Source organism: Myxine glutinosa, chromosome 2 (genome assembly GCF_964187855.1).
Source record: "Myxine glutinosa chromosome 2, kmMyxGlut1.1, whole genome shotgun sequence".
Classification (NCBI taxonomy): domain Eukaryota; kingdom Metazoa; phylum Chordata; class Myxini; order Myxiniformes; family Myxinidae; genus Myxine; species Myxine glutinosa.
The window spans coordinates 43,688,732-43,711,596 of NC_136262.1; the positions used below are offsets into that span (position 1 = coordinate 43,688,732).

The 22,865-nt window shown below is 41.2% G+C and overlaps 1 protein-coding gene across 1 annotated transcript in view; it reads left to right on the top strand.

The window, feature by feature from the left end:
• LOC137422386 (CUB and sushi domain-containing protein 3) overlaps positions 1-22,865 on the top strand; it is a 1,172,941-nt gene that overhangs the window by 472,656 nt on the left and 677,420 nt on the right. The window contains 4 exon segments of the mRNA XM_078772588.1: positions 2,719-2,803; positions 3,935-4,178; positions 6,110-6,234; positions 11,650-11,771. Coding sequence (XP_078628714.1) covers positions 2,719-2,803; positions 3,935-4,178; positions 6,110-6,234; positions 11,650-11,771 — 576 coding nt within the window.

The window sequence follows — 22,865 nt, forward strand, 5'->3', positions numbered from 1 at the left end:
GGGAGATGAGTGAAATCCATTCAGGGCCACACGTTGACTACGACCAGAGAGGAAGTCCACAAGCCATGCGTGGATATTTCCATGGATACCATGGGAGGAGAGTTTGGTGAGCAGAGCTGGGTGCCAGACCGTATCGAAGGCACGTGATATGTCGAGGGAGACAGCTGTGATTTCCTGTTTGGCATTGAGGACCTCCATCCATTCTTGAGACAGCAGAAGCAGCATGTCCAGAGTAGAAAGACCTGGTCTGAATCCAAATTGATGATCGGAGATAAAGCCATTGGAAAAGAGGAAGGATTTGATATCCGAAGCAATGATGGATTCCATGACTTTGCTGATAATTGGGAGCAAGCTGATTGGTCTGTAGTTGCAAGGATCTGTTTTTGCACCTTTTTTGTGTAAAGTGGTAATGTTTGCTGATTTCCAAGATGCTGGCAGATGAACTTGACCAACAGAGAGGGTGAACAGAACAGAGAGAGGGTGAGATAGAGCGGCAGAGCAGCATTTTAGGACCCATGAGTGATGCCGTCTGGTCCAGTTGCAGAATCAGAGTCGAGGTTTGACAAAAACTTCTCCACCTTGTCAGGAGAGAAGGACACAGAGTCCAGGAGCAGTTGGGTTCGACTGGGTAAGGTGGGAACAGAGAGAGATGGGTTTGGGACCCAAGATTTTGAGGCATACACAGAGTTGAGGCATTCGGCTTTGTCACGTGCGGTGTCAACTGTGTAGCCATTTGAGGTAAGGGAGGGGATGAAGGGGGAACAAACACCAGGAACGGATTTGACCAGACGCCACCAGGATTTGGAGGAAGGAGACAGGTTTGAGAGTTCATTCTTGAGTGTGGAGAGATAGTGCTTGCTGGCACTCCTGAGGGTCGACACATACTTGTTCCAAGCTTGGTGGAAAAAACTGAGATTGCCTTCAGTTGGATTAGCCTTCCAAGAGGCAAAGGCAAGTTGTTTCAGTGCAACTGCTTCACCAAAAGATTCAGTGTACATGGCCGGGAGGAAGGGTAAGACAACTGAAGACGAGATGGGATAAATCTGTGCATAAGAGAGAGCAGTTTGCTTTGGAAGAATTCCCAGGAAGAATTGATGTCAGAGGCAGTAGAGATGGGTTACCATTCCAGATGATTGATGGCTGCTTGAAGACCGTGCCAGTCGGCCTGAGTGAAATGCCAGACTCGTCGACGCTGAGGAGGCTCTCTGAAAATGGCTAGAGAGATGTTCACTTTAACAAGCACATGATCAGAAGACCCGATTGGAGCAGAAGAAGAGCAGCAGACATTTGCAGGGAAGTTTGGCATAACCAAGTCAAGAAGAGAAGATACTCCATCGAATGAGATCCTGGTCGGGAAATTGACAGATTATGTCAGTCCCAATGAGTCACAGAAGTCCTTTGCTGAGGTGCCATGACTGGTGAGAGAGGAACCTACATCCAGCCAGCCTGCATGATTACAGTTGAAGTCGCCACATATGAGGAAGAGAGAGTTGGGATGAATGGATAGAAGTTGGTCCATGTTGTCAGCCAGCGAAATGTAAATGGAGTCATCACTGTTTGGAGGATGGTACAGAACACATATGAACAAAAGGTGGGAGCAGAGAGGAAGCTGTAGCCAGAGGTACTCCTGGGGGTGAGGTGGAGAGAGGGCAGTGCAAGGAGAGTGAGGAAGAGAGTTTTTGATAAAGATAGCAACCCCACCAACAGGACGAGGCTCAGGTCTATCATACCGGAGGAGGGAGTAACCTGGAAGAGATATTAAGGAATCAGAGACATCTTGAAGGAGGAAAGTTTCTGTGCAGCAGATCCAATCTGGATTGTCAGAAGAAACCTGAATGGAGAGATCAATCAGGTTTGAGCGAAGGCCCCGGATGTTTGAGGTCCATACCGTTAATGAAGAGAAAGGGGGAGCATCGGGTGCAGGACAGGGGAGGGGTAGGGTCAGATGAAGGATGAGAGGGGGAGGTAGGGAGAGCAGTTGATCGTGTGTCAGAGATTACAGAAGAGTTACAAGAAAGGGAAGGATTCGGAGGATGAAAGGTTTGATGGTGATGGGGTGAGGCACAGTGAGGGGTTGTTTGAGGGGGTAGGGGGGGGGGCAGAGGAAAGTCGAAGGTTGGGGGAGGTGGAGGTATGAGATAGAAGGGAGACGAAGTGGGGAGGAGGCAGCTTTGAGGAGGAGGCGAAGGGGGGAGAATTGGAGAGGGATGGTAGGGGGGGGGGGGTGGAGATTTGAAGGGGAGGGGTTGGGGGGGAGTTTTGAAGGGGAGGGGGGAGTTTAGGAGGGGAGGGGCAAGGGGGGACGTTTAGGAGGGGAGGGGCAAGGGGGGAGATTTGGAGGGGAGGGGCGAGGGGGGAGTTTATGTGGTGGATGATTAATGAAAGACGAACATTTTTAACAAATTGGGTTTATTGTGATTTTCAAGTCAGAGATCCATTTAAGAACGATAGAGGAGGGGTGGAATGAAAGTGAGTTTAGAACATGTAGTGAGGAAGAATTGTAAGAGATTGAATTTTTTTTTTGAAGTGGAATGAGTTGAAGAGGAAATTTTAAAAAGCCTTTTAAATAGGAAGAAAAACATCGTTTTGTAATGTACCACTGACAGCGTGTTGTAATATACCACTTAAACTGGCTTATGAATAAACAAAACTCAATAAAAAAGGACACAATAGGTAGTTGTAAATCAAGGAATGATAACTCGCATCAATCTGGAATAGATCATTGCAGCATTGAAAGGAATGAAAAATGGCAAAGCAGTGGAACCTGATGAGATACCAGCAGAAGAATGGACCTGCCTCATGAGTATGGGGTCCAGGTCCTGAATTAACCATTCAATTGTGTTATGATAAAGGAGGAAATTTCAAGGGCATGGAGGCAAATAATCTGCTTCCAATATTTAAAGGAAAGAGGGATATTCAAGAATGCAATTTTAACTGCATGGATCAGAGATTGAGAGAAATTGGAAAAATGTATGAATTTAGATTCATGCCCAAAAGAAGCACGACCACCTTTATGTTTTGAGACAAGAGATGTAGAAATACTTCGGATTATGTATTTTTTTGTATACATAGTCAATGACTTAATTGATATGGAGAAGGCTTATTACCGGGTGCTTTAGGAAGATCTTGTGTATCTCAGAGAGGTATTACAGTGTAATGTTGTACATACCCTGTACTTGGGGTGAGTACTGCACTTTATAACTTACTAGCTGAGTTCCCGCCCTCCGGGTGACCTTGTTCCAAGCATGCACAACATTCTTCTGACACATACCTTTATTTGGGCGGTATACTGACTGCTGCCTCAATCGTTCCCAAAAATAAAACAAATAACCCAGGTTACTTGCATGAAGCAAAAACATGTCCACTGCTTATAATTCAAAACAATTCACTGCACTGGGAAACGTGGGGACAGGAATACTGTACTGTAAAGAGTAGTACTTGTAATACTCTCTCCCACCTAGAGGTGGCGCTACACGATACACATTTACATAGATTATAATTTGCATCCCCTCCCCTTGCCCCAAGATCATGGGCAAATATAAAAAAACACCCCTATACAATAATTGGCGTCATGGCGATCCAATAAAGTAAATCTGGATGTAATCAGCCCAGAACTGTAGGAGGAGAAGCATGACAAACAAACACGCACCAGTTCATGAATTATAGTAAGGATTACAATAAGGTAAACTATCTTGTATTATGTGCAAAATGCAAATCCTGATTAGTAATTTCCCCTGGAAGTGCTGGTTCAGGGTGACATTGTAGCTTCACATCTCCAACAAATATTTTTCTCAAGACCCCATTTTATAAAAGCAGTCCATCATGTAGCAATTATTAATTATTGGTGGTTCATGAGATGAACATCATTGTTGAGGCAATCATTTTGTGTTGGGTTAATTTGCTCCTGATTTCGGTTTTATCTGGGTATGCAAAGTTATTTTCTTTGGAAAATTCGTTTATTTCATGCCTCAAACGATCTGTCATTATAACAGCTTTACTCCTGCAGTTCTCAAAGGAGTCATCCGTCTCGCAAGCTCATGTGGATTCCAGTTGGAGTGTGATTGTTTGCTTCTTTCTTTTGTTGTGATTGTTTCTGAGACTTTGGGAGAAAAGGAGCTCAGTGTTCATCACTGTGTCGGCATTTTAGTAGCCTGCCTCCTGCCCAGCAGGAGTGTCGGGTTTGTAATCACTTTTGTCTGTCTGTCTCTGTCTGTCTGTCTGTCTGTCTGTCTGTGTCTGTGCTTTAACTTTTTACCATTTGAGCTATTGTCATCAATTTTTCACCAAACCTTAATCATGATAATACGGAGAAGGAAAATTAATAATTTTGTGAAAAAGTCAAAAGGTCCAAGGTCAGCGTCACCTAAAATCATCATTTTCCATCCAATTGACCTGAAATTTTAATTTACCATTTGAGTTTTGTCATCAAATTTTCATCAAAGCTTTATCATGGAATATGGAGGAGAATTAATAATTTGGTGAAAAAGTCAAAAGGTCCAAGGTCAGCGTCATATAAAATCATCAATTTCCATCCAATTGAACTGAAATTTGAATTTACCATTTGTTTTGTTTACTAATTTTTCAACAAAGCTTTATTATGATAATACGGAGAAGACAAATTAATAATTTTGTCAAAAGGTCAAAAGGTTAAAGGTCAGCATCACCTAAAATCATCAATTTCCATCCAATTGACCTGAAATTTAAATTTACCATTTGTTTCGTTTATTAATTTTTCAACAAAGCTTTATTATGATAATACGGAGAAGACAAATTAATAATTTTGTTTAAAGGTCAAAAGGTTAAAGGTCAGCATCACCTAAAATCATAAATTTCCATTCAATTGAACTGAAATTTAAATTTGCCATTTGAGTTTTGTTAATTAATTTTTCAACAAATCTTTATTATGATAATATGGAGAAGACAAATTAATAATTTTGTCAAAAGGTCAAAAGGTTAAAGGTCAGCATCACCTAAAATCATCAATTTCCATCCAATTGACCGAAATTTAAATTTACCATTTGTTTCGTTTATTAATTTTTCAACAAAGCTTTATTATGATAATACGGAGAAGACAAATTAATAATTTTGTTTAAAGGTCAAAAGGTTAAAGGTCAGCATCACCTAAAATCATAAATTTCCATTCAATTGACCTGAAATTTAAATTTGCCATTTGAGTTTTGTTAATTAATTTTTCAACAAATCTTTATTATGATAATATGGAGAAGACAAATTAATAATTTTGTTTAAAGGTCAAAAGGTTAAAGGTCAGCATCACCTAAAATCATAAATTTCCATTCAATTGACCTGAAATTTCAATTTACCATTTGAGTTTTATCATCAAATTTTCATCAAAGCTTTATCATGAGAATATGGTGAAGGAAAATTAATAATTTGGTGAAAAAGTCAAAAGGTCAAAGGTCAGCATCACATAAAATCGTCAATTTTCATCCAATTGACCTGAAATTTAAAGAATTTTTATATTAGGTCACTGAATTGGTTCAACAATCAAAAGCTACAAGCCGATTGTTTTTTTGTTTTTTATCAAAATGTCACAGGTCAAGTTGCGTTAAATCTTAAATTTTTACCCAATTGACCTGAAATTTAAAGCATTTGCACATTGGTTCCCTGAATTCGTTCAACAATCAAAAGCTGCAATCCGATTGTTTTTTAGATAAAAAAAACGTCAAGGTTGAGTAAAATCACAATTTTTCACCCCAATTGACCTGAAATTGAAAGAATTTTCATATCGGGTAACTGAATTGGTTCACTTATCAAAAGGTAGGAGTCGGTTGTTTTTGTGTTTAGATCTAAAGTTCAAAGGTCAAGGCTGCATAAATCATCAATTTTCATTTTGTATTTTTTTCTTAACTGTTTTCATTATTTTGGCATACGGATGAAGAAGAATAAGACGTCTGAATACAAATGGATGCGGATGAGCTTTGCATTTTCAGATGCTTTCTAGATTGTATATTATTATGTGCGCACTTCTTAGAATGAGTCATCTCTGCAGACCCATTTTCAATCTTAACTTTATTTTCGAGATTACTGCGTGGTATATGTAAAGATGTTTGAAAGATCCACGAGCACTGTCTTTTTGCCTCCACTGCAGGCTCGGAGCAACAGTGCAGTTTCTTTGTGATGATGGCTACGTACTCCTGGGTTCCAAAAGCATCATCTGCCAGCGGGTGGCTGATGTGTTTTCTGCGTGGAGTGACCAACCCCCTCGATGTCAAGGTGAAAAAACACACTTGGCACACCACCAGGATAATCAACAACGCCACACTAAATATTGCTAACTGTCGATACAGTCGGCAGGGTTTCCAGGCAGACTCAATCCGGCTTAGTGGGCTGCATGGGTCCACGGAGTCCACGATTCATAGAAAAACATCATTTTGAAGAAGCATGCAACGAAATAAAAATATTTTTAGTGACCTTTTTGGTAACTACAGTGATTTTATGGATAACGTTAATGCTTTATTACCCTCACCAAAGGAGGGGGTATTGCATTTAGGTCTGTAGTAGTCTGTCTGTCTGTCTATTTGTCCGCACAGAACGTGCGCATGCTTTTCTCTGTAACCGTTGGTCCGATTGCCATTAATTTTCACCAGAGGAGCACCTCCTTTCGAATTTTTAAAATAATTATGATGCCATATGTCACGTGGTATGGGCACCATCTTGGAAAAAAACGAAAAACTTTGCATCTCTAGACCTCCGAAACCTTTGCATGGAAGAAATTGAAACATGGCTCATTGTCAAGTACTCCCCATGGGGAACAACATATATTCATGATTATGTCATCAGTGCCTTCATTATGATGTCATAATTTGATGAGTAGAACACTTTATCCGATCAGTTTGAAACTTATTGAACATGATCTACACAAAAATTGTACAAGAGAATTTTAAATTGATGACATCATGGGTTATGTGTCCCTGCAGCCATATTGGATTTTACATAAAGCTACTTCATCACTAAACCACACAAACACAGCAGCTAATAAACACCACACAAAATACACCACGCAAACACGTCCTGGCGAGGGTTTAGATTCTTGTTTAGATAATGGTTTTCCAAAGGCTCACATGTTGGTTTAAGTTGCAGACTGAGGATGCATATTATCACCATTTTCGAGGTGTTCTCAAATAACTAAAGTGACTCTTTGAGGCATCATTAGGGGTCTATTTCTTGTTCAGCTTCGCCCTTGTATCTAATATCATCATATTTACATCAGTGTCATCATCTTATGATAATATCCCAGCCGGCATGGAATATTTGTTTGTGGAATCTTCATAGATACAGGAAAACGATTTACTTTGCCAAGGAGTTATAATTGCGGATACAGACTTTTATCTCTCTGCACACGTCAGAGTTAGTTTTCAAGAATTTGCTGTTTCTCTCTCATACCTTCATGTAGATATCTTGAATGTGATCTCTTTAGTACCGTATGTAGACTTGTTTTTGCAATTTCAAATTGAACACACCTTTTTGAAGGTGTGTGAAGATGGACCATGAAGGGATTCTTCACCATTGACAAATGGGGCGAAAACGATATATAGCACCATACATCAAACCATTGTGGATGGATTATGACATCTTGGTTGATGAGTACGTGACAAGAACAGGGTGATTAGATTTTGCTGAGTGTCGGAAGGACAAATGGTCCGGATGCAGATCTGGCCTATCAGTGGAATACAACACGTAAACTGTTTAGCCTGGTGCAGGTATGCGCCCTACCGAGTGTCGTTGTAGTTGTAAATGTATGGGCTCCATCATTCTCCTTGCACCACCGAATTTGTCGCCAATTTCTCTTAGCCATCTCCTGTAGCATTTGTGGAGTCGCCTGTGTGAAAGACGAGTTTCTCGCAGTGCGCATTTCTTCAATCGTCCTATGCCGGCTTGTCACCACTCTCCTTGATGAACCCCCGCAAAGAGTTGTCTGGAGTCACTAGATCTGGACTACGTGGTGCACATGTTAGAAGAGCTGGTAATGATGTTGATCTGTGTCCAATCTATCGTTAAGAGAACCTTTCATTGAGATAGTCCTGAACATGCAATGCAAATTGTGCGGGTGCACCGCCTTGTTGAAATCAGACACTTTCAGTCATTCTTGCAGTAACAAGTTGTGGTACCATCGAGTTTCTCAACATATGCTCGTAAGCTATACCGTTTACTGGTCCATCAAAAAATAGGGACCAAATTAATTCCTTGAGATTATTCCTACCCATCTAATTGTCTGTGGAGGACGATACTCAAATTCCAATGTGAATTGTGGATCACACCACATTCCGTGCCCATGAGCTTCGATAGATGGCGCATTCATTTGAAAACAATACTTCTCCTCGAGAAAGGGTAGTCAGGAAGGTGTCAAGCAAGACATCGCATGGAGCACAGTGCTGGCCCATGTCGACATCACTCGGTTCATTCACAAATGGTGGACATCAGGGTTTCATCTGAAGACCTTTTTATGTTAGTTTGAATCGTGGTTCACTGGTCCACGGTGTGCCATGTTCACTGGCTCTCTTTCTTGTTGACTTTCTCAGTGACTGCCCAACTGGCACCAACACAGTGTGTTTCTTTTTCATACCGGCCTTCCCCATGCGTCTTCCCCTACACACTTCCCCGACTTGGAGGAAGAGGCACCCATAGCTGGCAATGATGTCGCTGTGAGTTTAAATCCTCCATCCCTGTCGGAGGTCCGTCGTGCAGTGAGGAAAATCAAAAATGATGAAGCCGCTAGGTGTGCCAACATCACTGCAGAACTGCTGAAATGTGCTGAGACTCCAATTTGTGACATATTACACTGGCTTTTTATAAATGTCTGGAATTCTAGCCATGTTCCAGCAGAGTGGAAAAATGGTATAATAATAACCATTTGCAAAATCAAAGGCCCCTGCTCCAACTGCAGCTCCAGCCGGCCCAAGAAAGGGAGATTATCGTTTCAAAGTGACAAGTAGCAGGGGTGTGGTCCTCCTCCCATCAAACAGACCATCTGGCCAATTGTGAGTCAGAGGGGCAGAGCGCGATACATCATGGTATGAGCTGGGGTGCAGAGACTATAAATGCACATGCAGCAGGGGGGAAATGGAGAGATATCTGGGATTGACCTTAATGAAAGGCTGCAACTCAAAGCTGTGGAGCTGCTGTGCTGCAGCACCCCCCCCCCCCCCCCCACCACCACCCAGCTAGCCAGGCCTCTCCTCCTCGCAAGTGCCGGGCTGCCACTCTGCATCAGTTCCTGCTGTGTCTTGCTGACACAGCGAGGGTGTTTCTTTTCTTGTCACCTCTCTGGTCTATCTCTTGTGGTAGTGGAATGACCGAAGGCCTTTAAGTTAGATAACTAAGATTCCTGATCATTTGTTGATTTTGTGGGCACGTCGTGGTAGTGGTTAAGGGGTTTGTTGAATCATTCTTGGTATTTCTTCTTTTGTATTCCCGTCACCTGTATGACCATTGTTTTAAAATACACTTTGGCTCTGGGGGGTCATGATCGCTTTTGCAACTAGGCCCGTCTGTTAAAGGACTAATTATGTATGGCGACCAGTGTCCTCCAGTAATATTGTATAATGCATCTCACCAGCTCCGCTCGGCCGTTAATTAGAGATCAGGAGCAGGGCACCAGATTAGCACGATAAATCAGCTGACTCGGTCATCCCATTGATATGGTATCGTGGGCATGGACACGTGATTTGGTCCGGGGCCATTGAACTACCTGGCCATTGCAGCCACTGTTGATGTGGCCCACCGAGATTCGTACCAGGACACTGGGATGACCTGCCAGCTACAACAGTGTTTTCCAAGTAACATGTTTGCACACGTTTTTAACTCCTGCGATTGCAATGAAAGTTACCTCCTGTTAAACAATTTCCTCTTTTACCATACATATTATAGTCGTGTGACTACCCTGTGGTAAACACCACAGGCTGACACGGATGACCAAACGAGCTTTACTTCAAGGCGTTCAATCCAAAAATGATGGTATTCTTTCACGTGAGGGAAGGAGGATGACGAACTTACCTGGATGGCTTACACCCGACGTCGTCGAACCTGGATAATTTAACTCAAATGACACAGGATTAAAATGTACAAAAATACTGGCTTTATTAAAGAAAATGCCGGTCAAAAAGAATGCACAATAAAAAAAAAAAACATGATTCCTAAACGGGATGTCCCCTCTCAGACTCAATTACAACACAAGGGGGAAAAAAATAACTTGGAAAATAAATATGTGTTTGTGTGGCACTTAGCTCTAATTGGCTCTTGAACCTAGTCAGGAATTGTCCCGGGCCCCACGTCCTTGCGCGCGGAACTGCAGGCTGCACTCTGTGTAGGCGCGAACTAGGCCTCACGCACCGTCCGCTCACTCCTTGCTCCATGCGCGAAACGAACAGGCCGCATCCGCTCGGTCGCTCCGGCCGCGCTTGTCATCACAATCTCATTCACCAACACCATCACCAAAGCCAGAGGATGCGAGCCAGCCACCAGAAGAAGAAGAAGAGTGATGTCGGGACACGGCCGTTTGTCGTCAAAGCCAGGACTCGAGAGGACAAAGAAGAGGAGAGTGGAAATCAAGAGGAGAGAATGAAGCCAAGAGCACAAAATGTCGGGTAGACGACCGCTCGGGAGAAATGAAAGTTCAGGGTTGAGGAAAGAAGGGAATAAGGGATACATACAAGTGTCACAAATCTGCCGTTCTTGTGCGTGTAATCTGTAGCTGGGCCCTTACTCGGTGGAACTTATTTCTCACCACTGGCAGTCAGAGAGGATTAGTTTGGTATATTGTGAATCGCAATCTTTTGCACGTGGACAGGAGCCACTTGAGATGGTATCACAGTTTTAACAAATGATCCCAGTACACTTTTCGAAACCCTTGCATTCTACATAATGACGAAATCAATCTTGTCTCAGTATTAATGAACATAGTAGTGTTTGGTGGAGCTGCAGAGTGTATGCACTGAATAACAAGTCATTAGCTCAAACTAGCAAATCATTCTTGAGGTGGTTCTTAAATAGACGTAAGGTATGTGTCAGGTGCTTAGGTTGCCCAATCAGCAAGGCTTTCAAGATTTTGCTTCGAACTTTCCCAGGAAGGTATTAAAGGCAGAAACTCATCTGTTTATCTTTTTTGTGCATTATTTAATTGTGGAAAGGATAGATGCATTTGCTGACTTGTTACAATATGTAAATTCCTCCATCTTCCTGCACTGTGTTGGTCTTTGTTACTTTTGCAATTTGCTTTTCGCATTCATTATCCGGCATGCTGATGGGAAAATGTTTCAAATAATTTTTACTTTATCATGTCCACGTTTCCATACTATCCGTTCTGAACACAATGTGTTACCTGCTGGCAAATTGCTTTCAGAAAGGGTTTAAATGAGGCAATGGGATAAGGATTTTCATTGGCTTAGGCCACCTGACAACCAACCAAGGGAACATATCATGCTCTTTCAAACCCGTATCCATCAAACATTCATCAAACATTCTTGAAGAAAATTGTAATCCATGCTTTTGAATTCTTGGTTAACATAAGCTCAGTGAAGCTGAACAATGACAGCAATTTCTCGGTTATAAAACGAGACCTCCTATGTTTAAGCCTTTTGGCATTAGTTTGTTTGAATCAGACATGACATGAATGTCTCGTTTCTTTTTTAGCTCAGAATTGCGGCTCAAAGGTGCGAGGGCCAAGAGGAGTCATTTTGTCTCCCAACTACCCTGGCTTGTACGACAGTAATTCCCACTGTGTTTGGATTGTCACAGCTTTGAACTCTGACAAGGTAAGGCTGGATTAAGGTTATGCCTTTGACTATCTCATGCTTCTTATTTTTAAATGTCTGTAACAGGGTTCAATATATATATATATACTAGTGGGGTCACCCGTGGGAATCCCACGGGTATGGACGTGTGTGACATTTGGACATCTTGATTTACATGCTGCACATGAAATTTTACAAAATGGTTAAAATGGTGTAATGAACACAATTTATTTATTTCATATAATATGTGACTCCTCACTCCTCTCCACCCTCACGCCTCTCCAATGCCACTCCTCCTCACACTCCTCTCCAATACCTCCTCACACTCCTCTCCAATACCTCCTCACACTCCTCTCCAATACCTCCCCACACTCCTCTCCAATACCTCCTCACACTCCTCTCCAATACCTCCTCACACTCCTCTCCAATACCTCCTCACACTCCTCTCCAATACCTCCTCACACTCCTCTCCAATACCTCCTCACACTCCCCAATACCTCCTCACACTCCTCTCCAATACCTCCTCACACTCCTCTCCAATACCTCCTCGCACTCCTCTCCAATACCTCCTCGCACTCCTCTCCAATACCTCCTTGCACTCCTCTCCAATACCTCCTCACACTCCTCTCCAATACCTCCTCACACTCCTCTCCAACCCCTAACACTCCTCTACAACCCCTCACACCCCTCGCCAACCCCTCACACTCCTCTCCAACCCCTCACACTCCTCTCCAACCCCTCACACTCCTCTCCAACCCCTCACACTCCTCTCCAACCCCTCACACACCTCTCCAACCCCTCACACACCTCTCCAACCCCTCACACACCTCTCCAACCCCTCACACACCTCTCCAACCCCTCACACACCTCTCCAACCCCTCACACTCCTCTCCAAGCCCTCACACTCCTCTCCAACCCCTCAAACTCCTCTCCAATCCCTCCTCACACTCCTCTCCAATACCTCCTCACACTCATCTCCAATACCTCCTCACACTCCTTCAATACCTCCTCACACTCCTCTCCACTCAAATCGGCCCTCATTCTCCGCTCCAATCGCCCCTCACTCTCCGCTCCAATCGGCCCTCACTCTCTGCTCCAATCGGCCCTCACTCTCCGATCCAATCGGCCCCCACTCTCCAACTCATTGCTCCTCACTCTCCAACCCCTAGCTCCTCGCTCTCCAACCCCTATCTTCTCGTTCTCCAACCCCTCGCTCCTCGCTCTCCAACTCCTCGCTCTCCAACCCCTCGCTCCTCACTCTCCAACCCCTAGCACCTCGCTCTCCAATCCCTCGCTCCTCTCCAACCCTCCTCATCATTGTTGCAGCAGCATTCTGTGCGGTTCTCCCGTCTCGTGCGGTCTCTGTGCGGTTCTTGCTACATCCTGTTCAAGTCTGCATTGACGTTCGTCGACGGACTCGTTCGCCCGTCTCATTCGTTTTCTTGCTGCATCCTGTTCAAGTCTGCGTTCTTCATCGACCGTCGCATTCATTTTGGAAATGGAAGTTTCCACGCAACGCATGAATTGTCACGATCCTCAAGAGGAAGTGTCTCGTAATTATCAAATGACAAATGGCAAGTAAATTACATTGTGAAAATTAAAGATTTCAAATAAACCTATTTAAAGTGTATGCGCACATAACTAATAAAAAAAAAACGTAGAAATATCTCTCGGTAATTTCCTGAAACATATTTTACTTCCGGATAATAATGTTGAATGAAATAAGAAAGAACGAAGATATATATGTCGTTTTTGTGCCGACTCTCATAAAAGGTAAAAGTAATATATCTTAACGGAAAAGAAAAAGCGAATTTTTAATATATGTCGACATTTTCCCCGAATGTTATTTTAGGCGCTGTACTTTCGTGTATCATCGTGGCGCGATTTTTATAAATATATCTCGGCAATTTCCCGTGTGTGCGTGAATGTTCTCAATTATTTCTGACACCGAGTCTAAAACCATCGATAAAAATTAAATCAGATGGTGAGTTCGAGATAAAATCGTTAGGGTGACTCAATGAATGGGCTTTAGTTTACAGGCCTTTGAGAAATCATTTCGTTCTGTAAATGGAAACTTTCTTGGGATTCTCTTCCCATTTTTTTTCAACCGAGTCTAACACTATGTTAGCGACTGTTAAAAATGAAATGATATATCGAATTAGAATTGAAATAAACCTGTGTGAGAGAGACAGACAGCATAGGCCTAACTAAACAGGCCTCAAAGCCATTCGAGGTAATAAAATGGTGGATATTTGTTTACATGAAGCCTCTCCAAGAATGGGTGGAGCTATGGGTGGAGCTACTCTGCAAACGGAACAAGCCACACCCCCGGACAGACGGACAGAATCACCTTCGCCTATTATAATATATATATATCTATATATATATATATCTATATGGTGTATCTATTTGGAGGGCTCTTTTGAATTATTTTCCCAAAAGAATAGCCCCTGTGAAATTGTTTACTGAAGGTACTTTGTGGATGATGGGAGCTACTTTTCATTGTTAACTTTTGTTTTGTAATGTTTAACCACGATATGTGATGATTGATTGTTCATTAACAGCCAAATCATGGTACAGCAACAATCTATAGTAGGAAACTATCAATATATCTTGAAAATATCATATGCCGAAACAACTGCATCAATATTGCAATATTACTTTCCATAAGCAGCCATATGATGTCCACTTTTGGGCCAATCGATGGCAAACACCTTCATATTCGTTGAGCCATTCAAGAAAGGGTTGATCTTTACAACTCGCACACGACTCATTTCGGATGACTCACGACAGACTTAGTAGCAGATGTGAAGGCTCCTGTTACGTTTCTCGCAGACAAGCCAGTCCTCCTTCTAATGCGATCTACTTTTTTCTTTGAAACTGTCTTTTTCATTCATTTCCCTGACTTTGTTTTGGCCTGAGTGCTGGTTGGTGTGCAATGTGCATAGTGTGGAATTGGCTTGTTAACTCAACTGGACTACCGTCCAGTTGAGTTCATCACATACTGAACCCTCCGTCGTCTGTCGTCGTCGTCTGTCGTCCATTAACTTTTCGACGTTAACACTCCAGCGTCCACAAATATCAACCGATTCTGATCAAACTTGACATGCAGCATCCTATCGCCAAGTACCAGGTTTGTATTACATTTCAGCCAGATCCGTTGAAAAATGGCGGACTTAGGCGACCATTTTGTTTCTGGTCATGAAAACGACGTTAACACTCTAGCGTCCACAAATATTAACACATTCTGATCAAACTTAGAATGTTTAACCCTTACCACACAAGGTAGGTTGCTATTGCATTCCAACCCGAAACGTCCCAAAATGGCCGCCATAGGCCGCCATATTGTTTTTAGCTCCAAAACGACGTTAAGACTTTAACGTCCACAAATATTTATGGATTTTGATCAAACTTGGTGTGTGAGACTCTTATCACACAAGGTAGGTCCGCGCAATTTCTTCTGACGTCACTTAAATATGCACTTGCGACGTTTTGTGGGCATGTTCACTGGGACAAGATGTGGGGGTGGGTGACTTTGAAAGCGAATTACACCAGTTTCCTTTTATCTACACAACTATATTTCTGCAACATTGTTGCAAAGTGTAACATCGTATCAATTGTAAAACAAGGACAAGTATAAGGATACAAGGACCTTAAAATTATTACACAAGGTTGTTTGCTTTTCATTCAAGTCAAATCTACTACAGACAACTGACCTACTTCAAAGTTATCCAGTCAGTTCAGTTGAGTTCTGCTTCCCTGGAAGCTCTAGTTCTTGTTTATCACAAATTATTGTGACAAAGCGATCTATGTTTACGGCCTGCTCGTCCATTTAATAATGCCCTGTGCACTGTTTGTGTGCACAGCATACATGTGAAAACTTGTACACATTATTAATGTCACACCGCGGAATGCATGCACCAGTGATGCACTTCCGGGTCATCACAGTATGAGCTGCAGTACAGTCCCAAGGGACTTTAACTAGCACCAAAGCGAGTGAGCTGCACCATGTCGAGCAGACCTGGCCATCGTACATCTGGGTGATGTTTACGATAAACTTGTAAAAAGATGGCAGTGCCTGGTACTACTTTTATAACAGTAAGACATCGTAAACTTAGTCGACAATTAAAGTTTCATTTTTTAACTGGATTTCAGAGAGTTCACGAGATTAGGGGAAATTTCATTGTACGACTTTTTCTGGCAAGAATGGCGCCTTTCAAAGCTATGACTTGCGGCGCGGGCAAATTTGACTCGTATTTCCCCAAAAAAATAATCTGCCCTCCTTTTTCCCAGTGGCGATTTTTTTTTTTGCAGGTTTATGGTTGAATTGCTAGACACCCCCCATTTATTTTGGACACTGGTCTGTAAATCTGAAATCCTGCTGAAAGGAGCAGTATTAAGGATTGGGATTCTAACCTTTTGAAAACTGAGCCTCTGCTTTGAAGAATCACCATATCGCTATTGTCGACACAAACTCGCTATTGTCTTATCCACACTTTGTGATTGACTTTACATGCTCTCTCGGAAACGAGGGATGGGCATTGAATGTTTCCTTTTATAAAGAGAAGAGGAGATACCAAGAAAATAACAATTACTTTTGATCAGTTCAAGATGAATCTTCCTTCATGATGACAAGGTCATTGATTGACATTGTATCTCTTCGTAAAGATCTCAGTGTAAAATAAGAACACTTTCCGGGTCTTTGCAGAGAGACATGGTGAGAGCTTGAAACTGAATGGGGTTGACAATCATAGTATTGCTGTTTAATGTAGATCTTTTTCTTTTTAGATTGACTTGTTATAATAATTACAGAGCAGCAACCTATCTTTTGTCGGGGTGACCAAATTACTAAACACAGAATGTAATCAATATTTTAAAGTATTTTCCTGCAGGGCTGTTGATGTTCATTAAGGGTACAAGTTGAGGTGACCCAATAAAGGTACAAGGTCCCATGATTAATGCTTTGAGGAATGTAGCCAACATCATTATTCAAGTAAGGTAATGCAAGATTCAGGAAATCATCAAATACAATAGTCTGCTTGCACGGACGCTGGAAATCACCCTATCTGATACAAAGAATTGTTTTAATGTCATTGCCAGAGACCTTAGGGAGTAGAGATGGGTGCTAGGTACGGTAAGTTCTCGTTGAACATTGTCTCAGTTAACATTGTGTTACATGTTACCTCCCCAAAGTCTGGTTACGGTGCCCCTCAGAGTCTCGAGAAGGAACGCGGCAGAAAGATTTGTTATTTTGAGTGTTATAATAAACCATGGTAAAACCACACCAATGCAATTGTGGAGAACAAAATAAGTAATTGTATTAAGAACTCTCACATACACAATAATAACACTCCAAAAGAAAATACCATGAAAATATCACTTGCATCAAATGAACAATACATATGATGGTACCATCATTCCCCAATGCTCTCAAATCAATAAACTCATGATACGCCAAACGTGAGTGGAATGTAACAATCCCAAAGTCCGTGCACGAATCCCCACGCTGGGCGAAGGTCAAAGTTGTGCAGAACGGCAAGAACAACTGGCAGGTATCGGCAAGGCTGTGGACGAGGAGTTACGAGGTGAGAGGTTGGGCAGATGGCGACACGGGGTAACAAACCCCCAAAACGTGAGTGCAATCCAAGCCTCACGTCCACCAACGATTAAGTTGATATGGAAACCAACGGCGATCAACATGAGGAGGTCGATATGGGAATCCCAATGACAAAACACAAAGGACCGGGTGGATGGCCTCCTCAAGGAAAAATGGCGTATCGGCCTGTAATGGAGGCTCTTGCTTTCCCACCAACAATAGTTCACGCTTGGTACCAAAACCTGAGATACAGGTTTAATTGCAATCACAATATGGGACGATGCCATGGGCAATCCCTTTCATGGGAAGCCTCAACTCATTCATGACCAATATCGAGGAAGTCCACTCACAGCCTCGATGCGACTCACGGCTGTCTCTCTCACGGCCTTCTCCTCTCCCCTGCCGATTTTCCTCCTCTTCTCTTCCGGTTTCTTTGTCGCGTTTTCCTTTTTCCTCCACAAACATTTCTTTTTACCTTTTACTAAAGTCATCTCCATTTCACACATAAATCTTAACAACAATATTACCTGAAACTAAAAATCCTACAAGTATATAATAACAACAAAGGCGGAAGTGACGAATCTGTAACAATTGTTCCATTATAAAGTCGTTTTACCTCAAGTTTAGTACCAAACTAAAGGTTTTCCTCATTTTTATAAAGCTACCCTATAAACCATATCATACATACCGGTGTATAAGCCATACCATAAATACTGGTGTATAAGGCCTACCTTAAATACCTGTATATAAGCCGTACCTTAAATACTGGTGTATAAGCTGTACCGTAAATACTGGTGTTTTAGCCAACCCAGATTATATACAGTCGTACAGTATAGGCCTTTTATACACCAAGCTGTGCATCAATAACATCGGTGGGTCCTAGACTGAAGTTACTCAGGTGTGCATGAATGGTGTGTGGAGGAAGTTGGAGCCTGAATGTGTTAATGACTTGAAAGGATTTAAAGATGTCCCTGCTATGAAGAAAGTTGTCCTCGCCTTGGCTAATAAAACGGGCTTTCATGTGGTTGAAGAAGCCGACGTTACACAACTTCTGCAATCACACAGAGAAGAGCAACCAATGAAGTTGTGAAGTAAGTAGAGATGACAATATTCAATTGTTTGTTTAAAATTATTTGAAACTTTTACTCGATATGTAAATAATTTTTTTTTGTCTAACGACAAAAATCGTCCCTGAAACCTGACCCTTCTATTTACATTCATCCTTTTGGGGAAATTGGATTCGCTTAAAGTCGTTTCGGTTAAAGTCGTTTCGGTTAAAGTCGTTTCGGTTAAAGTCACACTTTTCAAGAATGTAACGACAATGTTAAGTGAGGACTGCGTGTAGTATTGAATTATGATGGCATGTTTATAGTTTTAATTACCCTGACCGGGTTCAAGCCACCCCTTCATTATTTTATATTCAGCAATGATGACCAGGATAGTTAAAAACAAAGCTGAAGGCCTAAAAGCGTGGAGTTAAAGAACAGAAAAAGCTTGATAGGTCTGTCGCTTGAAATGAAAAGGATGCTTATTGGTTTTTCATTCAAATATCATGCACGTTCTGTTGACCTCGTATTTAATTGAAACGATTCTTTTTCCTCCCAACAAAAATTTTCTCCCATTTCTATTCCTGCTACAATTCCACCAAAACACAGTAGGAAGGTTGTAAAATAAAGAGTTGATTTGTGGTTGTAGTACACTCATAAAAGCAACATCCTTAAATAGCAACTCCAGGAAGACCTGTCATTGAGAATTTTCGCATTCTTAAAGCACGAAGTTTAAAATCATGACCTCAAACGTGGACTTGTCCAACTTTGGCTCCGTGTTTTCCTGGAGTTCATTAGCATGCTCATGCGAGGAGACTTACAAGAAGCGTAAACGTTTATTAAAACAGAACAGGCATAATATGCTCTGTAATTGAAAGTATTCTGAGATTGTCCTCATATTATCTTCCCCTTTGTTATACAATCTATTCAGGTAATTTGGATTAGACTTCCTTGATACAGCACTTGCAAAATTTTGGAATGTTAATTTGGAATTTTCATCATGTAATTAGCGAATTGTCATGAATTGTTTTCATATCTGTTGAAATATGGCTAAGCAGGGAGTAGTTGGCTAAGCAGGGAGTAGTAATCTTGCTGAATACAGTTAAAACCATTATTTCCCTGCTGGATGTAATTACAACCATTGCTGTATCCTTGGTGAATTTAACGACAGTGGTAGATCAGTGCGACGACAGACATTACCATGTCCCACCGTCTGCTGCTATAAGACGTCGTTTGACCTTTTCATCCTCCCATTGGTCTCACCGGTGTATGATGAGAATACAGCATGTCATTATCTGAGTGTGACCAAAGCAATAATGCAGCCTTAATACAATAGGTATTCCGAAATTATTGAAATTGTGGAGTCAAATCTTACATCCTGATTTTGTGAGAGTTGGGAGCATGATGTAGAAGTTGCTTCCCTCATTACCTCGGCCACAAAAGGTGGATGGAGGTTATGTTTTCACCCCTGTCTGTCTGTCTGTCTGTCTGTCTGTTTGTCCGTTTGTTTGTGAACAAGATATCTAAAAAAGTTGTGGACTGATTTGGACGTAACTTGGAAGAGATGTAGCGTATGTGACAAGGACAAAATGATTAGATTTTGGTGAAGATCCGGATTCGGATCCGGCTACTAGAATTTTTGAAGTGATTCTTCACCATTGTGAGATGGGGCCAAAAATTATACATAGCAGGATATCTCAAAAAGTTGTCGACGGATTCGGACAAAATTTGGCAGAGATGTAGCGTATGTGACAAGGACAAAATGATTAGATTTTGGTGAAGATCCGGATTCGGATCCGGCTACTAGAATTTTTGAGGTGATTCTTCACCATTGGGAGATGGCGGCTAAAACGATACATAGCAGGATATCTCAAAAAGTTTTCGACAGATTTGGATGAACTTGATGGGCGGGTTGTGTGTGTGAAGAATCGATACAATTTTGGTGAAGATCCGGATTTTGGAGATTTAATTTTGGTGAAGAGAGATTTTTTTTGTATACTGAATCGAGGCTCGTGATAGGGCCAAAAACTATACAAAGCAGGATATCTCAAAAAGTTGTGGACGGATTTGGACGAAACCTGGTGGGCGGGTTGTGTGTGTGAAGAATCGATTCAATTTTGGCGAAGATCCGTATTTTGGAGATTCAATTTTGGTGAAGAGAGATAGGGCCAAAAACGATACAAAGCAGGATATCTCAAAAAGTTGTGGACCGATGATTTTGATTAAATGTGATTCAGCATTGTGATTTTCTGGTCTACTCTAGGATACAAAACGTAAATTGTTCACCTGGTGGAGGTATGCTCTCCACTGAGTGCCGTTCTTGTTCTGTTTAGTTTTGAGTTGTCCTGGTAAAATTGGATGCACCAACATTCCATCACAGGTGACGTGAGAAAGGCTGCACTTGCCTGTAATTAAGCCTCCCCTGATGGCTTTAGGGGAGACGTATACCTATTGTAGGGTTTGTTTTTACAATGACTGCCCCAATTTGTAATAGTACCTCAGAATTTCTTAGAACCCCAGGAATACTAAACCACTTTTTAAGTTTTTTTATTTGTTACTATTTCTTTCTTTTTTTCTGCCAATATCCGAGTTGACTCTCGGAGCCGGCTGGGAGTTTTGGAATTAAATGTTGCATCAATAATGGGAAAATGGTCTGTGAGGTTGACTTAAAATTTTGACCTTGACCTAATTTTAATGTCATGACCTAATTATCAAAATATTTACATTTATTTACCCTAATCTGACTAATTTTGTCCAATCAGAACAAAATTTCAATCTTTAGATAGTCGACTCCAGAGTAAGGCACATTTGTGCTTAATTTACATAATACCCCTCCAGGTTAAATGTCAAGGTCAAATGGCGGTCTGAAAAAAAAAGCGTTTTCTGTCATCGCTCAATTTTGTCACTGCGGGATTTCAAAGACCACTTGGCCTTCCAAGATGTCTTGCATCACAATAGTATACCTGCACTGAAGTTGTGCACCTGATATTTGCTTAGTATCTTTGACCTATTTTTTTAGGATTGTGACCTAATTAACAAAAAACACCTTTTTAAGCAGTACTTGAATAATTTTCCCCTGATTTTCATGATGTTGAGTTTTATTGGTAGATTGCAGATTGGGACACATTTTATAAAATACATCACATGTTGTACATCATCTTCAACCTAAATGTTGAAGGTCACATGGCGGTCTGAAAAAACATGATGTCAATCATTGTAAGCAGGTGTTGCGGCTTACTCTTGGCAATTGCTTTGTGATTGCAGATATCAAGTTGCAAAGATGTCATCCTATATATTTCACAAGAGTAGACATTGACAAATCACCACAAGTTGGTGGATTGTGGTGATAAAAATAGTTTTGTGGTTGAATGGAGGCAGATACAGCTTTGGAGTTGCCTGCATCTGTGCTCCATGTTGAAGTTTTGCAACACTTAGGTTGAGTGTGAAATGGCACAGAGCTTGCATGCATATGGCTCTGTTTGACGAGTTGATTAATTGTCATTATAATTTTATCAACTCAGTCACAGCTGGGGGGGAATTAATTAGCTGGGAGATGATTGATTGCTTCTGTCAGTTGCACGTGAGAGAAATGTGTATATATATATATATATATATATATATATATATATATATATATATATATATATATATATATATATATATAAAATATATATATATATATATATATATATATATATATATATATATATATATATATATACATATATATATATACATACATACATACATACATATATACATATACCAAACCCATGATGTACCAAATATGTATGTATGTATGTATGTATATGTGTATGTATGTATATGTATATATATATATATATATATATATATATATATATATATATATATATATATCTATATATATATATATATATATATCTATCTATATACACAGACTTGGCATTTAATATGGAATATATATTTTTTCTTGACTTGGGTTTACTTTCTTAACTCAGCATATCAATCTGGTGAGTTTCTTTTACACTTTGGTGATTTATTTGTTAAAAGAACCATGTCACTGATTGTGTCGCAGCAAGAAGTCAACAACAGGATTATATCACAGGGGTGTGGCAAAATGTACGGACAGGTGCATTTGATGATTGGCTTCACAGTCGGGTATATAAGGGTTGTTGCGTTCTGTATTAGTGGAAAACAACTGCTGCACGTCTCCAAAAGTTATTGCCGCTTCCTCTGGAGATGGTCCGTCAACTCGACAATGCTGTCAAAACAACATCTCTTTGTTATTTACATACACGTCGTTCATTACGGGATTCTCGCTTACTTGCCCAGTGAGGGAACAGGGCGTTACTAGCTTTTTAAAAGGGGAGTTGGAATTCTAAACTGAGGCTGCGCAACAGGGTGAAGGTGTAATCTTGACGACAAGATGGCGGAGATAATCACGTAGTGGAAAAGCAGACTATGCGTGGAGCACAATGTGTAAGTCTTGCT